Source organism: Oryx dammah, unplaced genomic scaffold (genome assembly GCF_014754425.2).
Source record: "Oryx dammah isolate SB20612 unplaced genomic scaffold, SCBI_Odam_1.1 HiC_scaffold_2, whole genome shotgun sequence".
In the NCBI taxonomy this organism is placed as follows: domain Eukaryota; kingdom Metazoa; phylum Chordata; class Mammalia; order Artiodactyla; family Bovidae; genus Oryx; species Oryx dammah.
Window position 1 is genome coordinate 70,401,158 of NW_024070186.1, and position 11,118 is coordinate 70,412,275.

Below are 11,118 nucleotides of genomic sequence, written 5' to 3' on the forward strand. Positions count from 1 at the left end.
ATTGAAAAAGACACATGTACCCTAATGTTCATTTCAGCACTATTTACAACAGCCCGAACATGGAAGCAACCTAGATGTCCATCAACAGATGAATGGATAGGAAGTTGTAGTACATATATACAATGGAATACTGCTCAGCCATAAAAAGGAATGCATTTGATTCAGTTATAATGAAGTGGATGAAACTAGAGCCTATTAAACAGAGTGAAGTAGGTCAGAAAGAGAAATACAAATATCATACACTGATGTATATATATGGAATTTAAAAAGATGGTACTGATGAATTTATATTCAGGGCAGCAATGGAGAAACAGAGAGAGAACAGACTTATGGACACAGGAGGAAGGGAGGAGGGAAAAAAAAAACTAGACAGAAAATAACAAAGTTCCCACAAAATGTTTAGATGACCTACTATTAATTCCACTTCCCTGAAACTTGCACATTAGATTTTGTGACTTAGTGTAGGCAGTGCTGCTTACTAGTTGTGAGAAAGACAGTTCATGGAATGTGCTAGGAAAAAATGTTGTCAGCAGTTTTCAGTTTTGGTCTAGGGAAACTGTTGAAAACCAAAGTTTATATACTGAGACTTTAAAAGAGAAAATTCATTTATTTAAAACTAAGAAATTAAATTAATATTAAAATACTTAGGAAATGGTATGCTTATAAGAATTGACCACATATCCAATAAAGAGAAATAATTTTAAAATAATATGTAAACAGTGATGGTTGTAAATATGCCTTAGAGTATGTTAACATACAATGATGCCTTTGTGTTCAGTTTTACTTAATAAAATTGTATTTGTTGCCTACTGATCCTGTAGAACTTCAAAATTATCACCAGTGGTATTGTTTTTACATTATTAAGGCTGTTAGTGTTGAAGGAAGTTTATTGTCTTTCATCTCTATTAGCCTACTTGAAGTATGACTATAATGAAATATACCTAAAGAAGATCTCTCCTTCTCAAATCCCCAACTCAGTGGTATAATAACTTGAGGAAAAGATGTTATCCTAAACTGTTTATTAACTACTAAATCACATCAGGATTCCAAAATCTTGGGATTGTTTTTAAAAGTTCATTAAATTTATAGCTTTCTAATGAGACTTGTAAAAACCCATGAAATAGTTACTTATCTATATTAATTATAAACTGGTATTAGAAATATGACTCATTCAGTTTTAAGAATTACATATTTGTACTTAAAAAAAGTTTGAGAGAGAAGCTAGTAAAGTCTCCAATGCTGATTTACAGAGCTTTTGGATTTTCTGGGCATCATCAGGGCAAGAGATTCTTCACATGAATAGACTGTCCATAAAACAGATGCTTACTTAATTAATTACTCTACGTTTTAATTTTTATTGTTGTACTAATATTTCTAAAATGCATTGTACTGTCCCTAGTCACCTTAGCTTCCTGAACATAAATTAACTTTTCTATTATCTCAGGATTGTTATTATAAAATTCAGTCCTTAAACTATGCTAAAATATTGTGGTGTCCTTAGGGCTACTGAAGTGTGTTGACAGTTTGCCTCCTCTCAAAATCACTCCAGGAAGTTGTGCTGAAATTTTTTAAAGTAGACAGAAACTCTCTTATAATGTTTTATTAGATCTATTTCCACTTAGGCCATCATTTCTCTGCACTGCCATCACTGCACCCTTCTCATATAATCAGCTGCCTAATATTATATCAGACTGTCTGAATGATGATATCTCCTGATGAATTAATTGTTCCTTGAATTTGGTGGTAGTAGAGTTCCTAAAAATCTTTTTTTCTACCTACTTTCAGGTTTAATGATTACGTTCATAATCATTTAGCTATGTGAAACTTTCTTATTATATCTCTAAAATCAAATCACAGATGTAAATGCAATGTGAAATGTTCCATGACTACACATGATACAATCAATGTAAATTTCAAACAGTATTTTACCTGGGTAAACAAGAACTCTTGCTTAACATTTTTGAAGTGAGAAGTCATAGCATTAATTCGATCTTCATAGTCACGTAGCTGATCTTGCATGGTTGACCTTTCATCTTGCAACTTTGATAACTGTAAATAATAAATGCTATGATCAACCAAAGTTCTACTAAGTTTTTACCATATTAAAAAATATAAAATCAAAAGAAAACTAAATTTTCATTTATTTTGCCTCTTTTGATATCCATTTGAATTTCTAAAATCTACTGATCTTTTAAATGTTACAAAATAGTGTTGTGATTTAGAGATAACTGTGGGAAAATTAGCACCATAATATGTGAACCATGAACTTCCAGACGTTCCAGCTGGTTTTAGAAAAGGCAGAGGAACCAGAGATCAAATTGCCAACATCCACTGGATCATCAAAAAAGCAAGAGAGTTCCAGAAAAACATCTATTTCTGCTTTATTGACTATGCCAAAGCCTTTGACTGGGTAGATTACAATAAACTGTGGAAATTCTGAAAGAGATGGGAATACCAGACCACCTGACCTGCCTCTTGAGAAACCTGTATGCAGGTCAGGAAGTTCCAGTTAGAACTGGACATGGAACAACAGACTGGTTCCAAATAGGAAAAGGAGTACATCAAGGCTGTATATTGTCACCCTGCTTATTTAACTTACATGCAGAGTACATCATGAAAAACGCTGGCCTGGAAGAAACACAAGCTGGAATCAAGATTGCCAGGAGAAATATCAATAACCTCAGATATGCAGATGACACCACCCTTATGGCAGAAAGTGAAGAGGAATTAAAGAGCCTCTTGATGCAAGTGAAAGAGGAGAGTGAAAAAGTTGGCTTAAAACTCAACATTCAGAAAATGAAGATCATGGTATCTGGCCCCATCACTTCATGGGAAATAGATGGGGAAACAGTGGAAACAGTGGCTGACTTTATTTTGGGGGGCTCCAAAATCACTGCAGATGGTGATTGCAGCCATGAAATTAAAAGACGCTTACTCCTTGGAAGGAAAGTTATGACCAACCTAGATAGTATCTTAAAAAGCAGAGACATTACTTTGCCAACAAAGGTCCATCTAGTCAAGGCTATGGTTTTTCCAGTGGTCATGTCTGGATGTGAGAGTTGGACTGTGAAGAAAGCTGAGCGTCAAAGAATTGATGCTTTTGAACTGTGGTGTTGGAGAAGACTTTTGAGAGTCCCTTGGACTGCAAGGAGATCCAAACAGTCCATCCTAAAGGAGATCAGTCCTGGGTATTCATTGGAAGGATTGATGCTAAAGCTGAAACTCCAGTACTTTGGCCACCTGATGCGAAGAGTTGACTCATTGGAAAAGACTCTGATGCTGGGAAGGATTGGGGGCAGGAGGAAAAGGGGATGACAGAGGATGAGATGGCTGGATGGCATCACTGACCTGATGAACATGAGTTTGAGTGAACTGCGGGAGTTGGTGATGGACAGGGAGGCCTGGTGTGCTGTGATTCATGGGGTCGCAAAGAGTCAGACACGACTGAGTGACAGAACTGAACTGAAGAAGAGTAAGAGAGACCAGAGCTCACTCAGTCTTAGCCATGTGAGAACAGAGCCAGAAGGCAGCCATCTACAGGCCAGGAAGAGGGCTCTCACCCAATATATTCACCCAATATGGCACCCTGATCTTGACTTCTAGCCTTCAAAATTTTGAGAAATAAATGTCTGTTTTTTATTGAGTTTATGTTATTTCAGTAAAGCAACCCAAGCTAAGACACTGATTTAAATATAAAGGAATTTAAAGCTACAAGTTTTCTGTAAGATTTTTGCTGTTTTTCATTCCATGGACAGAGGAGCCTGGTGGGCTACAGTCTGTGAAGTCCAAAGATCTGGACATGAATGAGAACACATGGGTGTGGGTACGAAGTAGTCTCCTTTTACTGTTTTCTAAAAGGTGATTTTTTTCTCCTTTCAATTTCTCTTTAATATAAAGCTATCCAGATGCTGAGGGGCAGGGAAGCTTGGTGTGCTACACTCCAAGGGGGGGACAAAGAGTTGGACATGACTGGGTGACTGAACAACAACAATTCAGAATATATTTCTGAGAAACTTGCCTAAGCATTTAAGGTGTCTATCTTAGTCAGCTCAGACTGCCATAACAAAAAATCATAGACTGGGTGGCTAAAACAATGGAAGTTTATTTCTCACAATTATGGAGGCTAGGAGGTCCAAGATCAAAGCGCCAGTCAATTTGGTTTCAGTGAAATTTTTCTTCCTGACTTGCAAATGACTGCCTTCTTACTGTGCCCTCACATGACAGAAGGAGCCCTGGTCTCTCTTCCTCTTCTTACAAGAGCACTAATCCCAGTGCAACCCCCTCTCCCCTATATCTTGCTGTCCTTGTTCAGTTATGTCCAACTCTTTGCAACCCCATGGACTGCAGCATGTCAGGTTTCCCTGTCCTTCACTATCTCCCAGAATTTGCTCAGACTCAAGTCCATTGAGTTGATGATGCCATCCAACCACCTCATCCTCTGTTGTCCCCTTCTCCTCCTGCCCTCAATCTTTCCCAGCATCAGGGCATCGGGGTCTTTTCCAATGAATTGGCTCTTTGCATCAGGTGACCAAAGTATTGGAGCCCCCAGTCTAGAACTCCCAAAGGCCCTACCTCTAAAGACCACAGTCTCTCTTACTCTTCTGGTTGTTCAGTCATCCAGTCGTGTCCAACTGTTTGCAACTCCATGAACTGCAGCACACCAGGCTTCCCTGTCCCTCTTCATCTCCCGGAGTTTGCCCAAACTCATATTCATTGCATTGGTGATGCCATCCTGTCATTTCATGCTCTGATACCCTCTTCTCTTTCTGCCCTCAATCTTTCCCAGCAACAGGGACTTTTCCTATGAGTTGTCTGTTCACATGAGATGACCAAAATACTGGAGCTTCAGCTTCAGCAACAGTCCTTCCAGTGACTATTCAAGGTTGATCTCCCTTAAGATTGACTGGTTTAATCTCCTGCAGTCCAAGGGACATATAAGAGTTTTCTCCAGTACCACAGTTTGAAAGTATCAATTCTTTGGCATTCTGCCTTCTTTATGGTCCAGCTCTCACAACCGTATGTGACAACTGGAAAGACCATAGCCTTGACTATACAGACCTTTGTTGGCAGAGTAATGTCTGTTTTTTCAACACACTGTCTAGGTTTGTCATTGCTTTTCCGCCAAAACGCAAACGTCTTCTGATTTCATGGCTGCAGTCACCATCTGCAGTGATTTTGGAGCCCAGCAAGAGGAAATCTGTCACTACTTCCACATTTCTCCCCTCTATTTGGCACGCAGTAATGGGGCCAGATGCCATGATCTTAGTTTTTTTAATATTTAGTCTTAAGCCAGCTTATCACTCTCCTCCTTCACCCTCATCAAGAGGCTCTTTAGTTCCTCTTTGCTTTCTGCCATTAGCACATATCTGAGGTTGTTGAGGTCCTGCTTATCTTGATTTCAGTTTGTAATTCACCCAGCCCAGCATTTCTCATGATATGCTCAGCGTATAGGTTAAACAAACAGGTGACAGCAGACAGCCCTGTTGTACTCCTTTCTCAATCTTGAACCAATCAGTTGTTCCATACAGGGTTCTAACTGTTGCTTCTTGACCCACATACAGATTCCTCAAGAAGTAGGTAAGATGGTCTGGTATTCCCATCTCTCTAAGAGCTTTCCACAGTTTGTCATGATCCATACAGTCAAAGGCTTTAGCACAGTCGATGAAATAGAGATAGATGTTTTTCTGAAATTCCCTTGCTTTCTCTATAATCCAGCAAATGTTGGCAATTTGATTTCTAGTTCCTCTTCCTTTTCTAAACCCAACTTGGAAATCTGAAAGTTCTTGGTTTGCATAATGCTGAAGCCCAGCATGTAAGATTTTAAGCATGACCTTACTAGCATGAGAGATGAGTGCAACTGTCTGACGGCTAGCAGATTCTTTGCTACTACCCTTTGGTGGCTGGCATGAGGATCAACCTTTTCCAGGCCTCCTTCCTCTTTTTATAAGAACACTAATCCCAGTCCCCACCCCATCTAGACCACATCTAAACCTAACTGCCTCCCAAAGACCCCACCTCTAAAGACTATCACATTGGGAGTTAGGGCTTCAGCACATGAATTACTGGGAGAGGAACACAAGCATTCAGTCCATAATAATGGACAGTAATCTTTTAAACTGTTTATTATTAATTCTGTTGGCTTATGATCAGAAAATGTGACCTATAAAATTATCATTTATTTTTAATTGTTGTAAATACATATAGCATAAAATTTACCATTTTAAACATTTTTCAGTGTATATTAAGTACAATGGCATTATGTATATCCACACATTGTACAATCATCACTAGCATCCATTTCCAAAAATTTTTCATCCTTCAAAACTGAAATTCTGAATCCATTAAATACTAATCCCACATCCTCCTTATCTCCAGCCCCTGGAAATCACCATTCTACTTTATGTCTATGAATTTGACTTCTCTAGGTTACCTCATATAGGTGGAATCATACCTTTGGTAATCATACCTTACCAAACCATATCAAGTATTTGACCTTATGTGTCCAGCTTATTTCACTTAGCATACTGTATTTAAGGTTAATCATTCATTTTTAGGTTTTTGCTCTGGTCTAGTACACAATCTACATTTGTAAGTGCTTTATGAACATATTATACTTAAAGGATGTATGTTCTCTTTGTTTTTACTTTTGTTGTATTATTCATATATTGCATATCTTTATTTTTGCCTATTGTGTGTGTGTGTGCATTCAGTCACTCAGTCATGTCCCACTCTTTGTGACCACATGGACTGTAACACACCAGGCTCCATTGTCCACGGAATTTTTCCGGCAAGAATACTAGAACATATTTTTATTTTCTACTCTGGGGATCTTCCCAACCCAGGGATCAAATCTGGGTTTCTTGTGTCTCCTGCATTGGCAGGCAGATTCTTTACCTCTGCGCCACCTGGGAAGTCCAGATATTGAAGTACCTCACTGCATATTTTTGTCAAGGTCTACTAGCATTTATAATAGCTTTTACTTTTATGTATTTGGCTGTTGTGTTGTTTGGTACTTTATCACTTTTATTTTCTTTGTCAATTATGACTTTTATCATTGCATAATTAACCCAAAGCAAAAGAATCTGCTTTTTAAATTAAAGCATAATGATTAATTCTCCACAACTTGATAATTCCTTCCCCATAGAGCTCCCAAACAACATTTTACTGCCTCTTTCTTAAATATAAAAGGATATGCAAGGATCACCAGCTACTTATTGAAAACTTACATAATGTATGGGACATCAAGATAAAAAGATTCCAAAGAAAACAGATAATTCAGGACAAAAAAGATAAGAACTAAAGACACACACATACATACACACTCAGATTGTAATTGATAATATACTCCTAAAACAAGACCATGTGACACAAAAAAGCAACAAGCACATAACCTAAAAATTTTAAATATGATTGATATAGTTGCAAAAATTAAAGCTGCTATATAAAGATGAAACAAAACTCTAAAAGCTTCCAGAGAATGAAAAAGTAACCTACAAAGAAATGGAAATCAATTAAAAAAAATAAGAACTGGAAATCATTTTAATGTAAGATTATTCACCATCAACACTGCTTGAAAGACAATAAGGCAAAATTCTTGATAAATTCTGTGGAAATTTTATTTTTAATCTAGGATTTTTTTTATCTAGCCAAATTATCATCAAATGTGAAGACAAAAATATTTTCAGATTCAGAGTGTTTACCTCACATAGACACTTCTTAGGGAGACACAAGAAAATAGTTCATCAAAATAAGGGAATGACTCAAGAAAAAAAGAAGATATATGATGTAGGAAATAGACCATCAACCAAGTAAAGGAATAAAGTGAATTCACAGGTTAACAGCTGGGAAATAGGCTTTCAGAAAAACAGTCCACTTTGGGAAACACAGGATTCCAGGAGGAAGTAGAAAGGCAGAGAGAAACTATCCTGATGATCTGATACTATGATTTAAGGAATATAAAGTTAAAGCAGGCAGTGCAAGGAACCAGACTGGCAAAGCACAGTACTGTAGGCCCTTCTTGAAACAACCGCACATGAAAAGTATCCAACCAGTCAAAAGATGAATCAAAAGTGAAAACTTCAAAATAAGATAAACTTAGTAGAGTAACTGCATAAAAGACAATTAAATCATATTAAATATAAAATTAAGACTAAACACTTATAGTAAATTAAGAGCATTGAATAGAATGCAAATAAAATAAACCTTGATAATATAAAAATAATAAAACCACTATTTTTAATGGAGAATAGAAGGCAGCAGAAAGGGTAGGATAGCTAATCTCTTCATTTCAAAGATGCAAAATGAAAGATCAGCGAGTCAACTCATACTGTCTACAAATGAAGAAAAGAATTTTTTTTAGAAACACTTAATTTAACCATTTCATTTTTTCTTATTTAGTTTTTCTTAAGGTTACAGAAATTTTTTCACAACCACTATCTCTTATAACCAAGTAACATTCACGGATAGTCAACAATTTCTTTCATTTTCTCCTCTTAAACACAAGTAAAATTAAATTTCTATGCTAAAAATAGCACATGTAATAGATCTTATTTTTATAATACTCCTGTCTTTTTTGTCTACATACCTGTAGATCATGATGTCTAAGATATTTGTTTAAAGCCATGATAGTCATATCTATGGTCAATAGTGAGTATTCTGGGGAGAGAATATCTTGTATTTTTTATTTTATACCCTTCTCTTCTGTTTGAATATTTTAAACTTTCAAGAGTTGCTTGTTTAATATCAGAGCTTATTGGGTGATGTGATTATGGGCCTCATTATTCTTTAATTGTTCTTTAATATTTTTAAGTAGCTAATTCAAGTAATAAGTATATAAAATCCTATAAGACATATTATGGCAATAATACCCAAAATGAACATTTTAATGGAACTTAACCTATATTAATGTCCTTAGAGCAGTATAACAACCTTGTGAAATGATTGTTTTACTTATCTCCAGTTTACCTAAGAAGAAGAAACTGACTCAACGCTGATATACAGGATCTGAACCCAGGACTGGATACTTATTAACATTATTATTCCTCAGTATTCAGTGCTAGATCTCTTATATTTCCTAATGTAGTTCTTCACTTAAAAAGCAAAATCTGAAACCATCTAATTAGATATAAGTAAATAAGTAAGAATATTTTTTAAAATATATTTTCAAGAAGCAGAGCGGAGGATTTTCATTTTCATTTCTCAGAGGAGAGAAGACCTTGTCTTCCATTCTCTAAAGCAGTGTAAGCATCATAGGTTCTTCTTGGACTCTTCCACACAACACATTGCCATGTGATGGAACATTAGACTCAAGGTCTTTAAAAGTTTCCTGAGCTGGTTACAGTTTTTAACAACAACCATGCTTTGGTTGCAAGCTGGTTAAGATACTCCTTTGTTGTTGTTTAGTCACAGTCCTGTTGGACTCTGCGACGCGCACGAACTACATCCACCAGGCTTCTCTGTCCACGGAAGGATTTCTCAGACAAGAATACTGGAGTGGGTTGCTATTGCTTCTCCAGGGGATCTTCTGGACCCAGGGATGGAACCGCCTCTCCTCCATTGGCAGGCGAATTCTTTACCGCTGAGCCACCAGGGAATCCCCCAAATACTCCTTGCAACGTAAAATATTTTTATACTGTTCTATGACAACTTAATCTCACTTTGAAAAGCTGTAAACTGCACACTGAACATACTTACTAGAACATCCCTCTTGAAAACATTTCCTCGAGTCATTTCAAATATCATAGGAAGAAACTCAAAAAGAAAAGTCAGCCATACGTGTTTCGTTTACAAACATCCGCAAATAACTGTTGCTACGCAAATCTCAGAAGTCACTTTGCAAACCGCGCTTAATTCTGAGGCAGGAAAAAGCTGGCGCTTTTTCCCTCTACTACTCAGGAGTTTGCAAATGAGTGCAAGAAGTGGAAGAGGAGGGAGTAAAGATTCAGACTTTATAGTCTTGTATACCAATTATCGTTTCAATTGGATTGACTGATATCAACGCTTAGCAAGTACCGAAAAGGGCTAGCAGGTGAGCAAAGAGATGGTACCGAAGAGGTAAACCAAGAAAAGATGGCATTAGGGAAGGAACGAGATAAATAAAAGGGTTTGGGTATTTCTGCCAACCAAAAAAGTCCCCCCAAAGGCCCCCTCTCCCCTCGCCCGCCCCACCTCGCCTTCTTCACCTGATCCTTACCTGCTCTTCCAGTGTCTTGTTCTCCTCGTTCGCCACCGGGATAGCGAACCCATCCTCCCAGCGCAGCTCCGCCAGGAATTCACTACTCATGATGACAAATAGATAGGGGACCTCAGAAAAAGTGCAGAAGAAAGAGCCACCTTCTCAATTCACCCGTGAGCGGCACCGGGGTAGTTGCTACCCGAGCTCTAGCAACCGTTTCGCGCCCTTAGTTACCAAACCGGAAGCGCTCAGGTCCTGAGGCAAAACTTCCGGTCGAGAACACTGTCCCTGAATCCAGGTAAACTTTTTCTTCTTGAGCACCCAGGGAAGAGAATCAATTTACTCTTCCAGAGGTTCCTTCGGAGAAGGCGATGGCACCCCACTCCAGGACTCTTGCCTGGAAAATCCCATGGCCGGAGGAGCCTGGTGGGCCGCAGTCCATGGGGTCGCTAAGAGTCGGACACGACTGAGCGACTTCACTTTCACTTTTCACTTTCATGCATTGGAGAAGGAAATGGCAACCCACTCCAGTGTTCTCGCCTGGAGAATCGCAGGGACAGGGGAGCCTGGTGGGCTGCCGTCTATGGGGTCGCAGAGTCGGACACGACTGAAGCGACTTAGCAGCAGCAGTAGCAGCAGAGGTTCCTTGGGGTTGCCAGTTGCCGGCATAACAGTCCCTCAACTTGCAGCTCGGGATAACCCCCATCTGCGGTCCCGAGGGCTGTAAAATCCGGGGCCTGCGGTCTCCCGGGGGCCGCAAGGCACAGATCCGCACTGCGCCAGGCGGCAGATGAAAGCTGACGAAAAGAATGTTCAAGTGGCGTTTGAGTTTCATTAGCAGGTGAAATCTCGGTAGACTGAAGTAGACAGGGATTTTGAAGCAGAATTAACTCCCTGGAAACATTGCTGGATGTTTTGATCCTCGTCTTATTTAACTTCTGGTC

At 38.5% G+C, this 11,118-nt stretch overlaps 1 protein-coding gene across 1 annotated transcript in view; it reads right to left on the bottom strand.

Moving 5' to 3' along the window:
- CCDC39 (coiled-coil domain containing 39) overlaps positions 1-10,418 on the bottom strand; it is a 58,870-nt gene extending 48,452 nt beyond the window's left edge. Inside the window, exons 1-2 of the mRNA XM_040251519.1 lie at positions 10,193-10,418; positions 1,930-2,049 (exon numbers count right to left, since the gene is read on the bottom strand). Coding sequence (XP_040107453.1) covers positions 1,930-2,049; positions 10,193-10,282 — 210 coding nt within the window. The 5' untranslated portion in view covers positions 10,283-10,418. The remainder of the gene's footprint in view (positions 1-1,929; positions 2,050-10,192) is intronic.
- Positions 10,419-11,118: the final 700 nt, after the last annotated feature.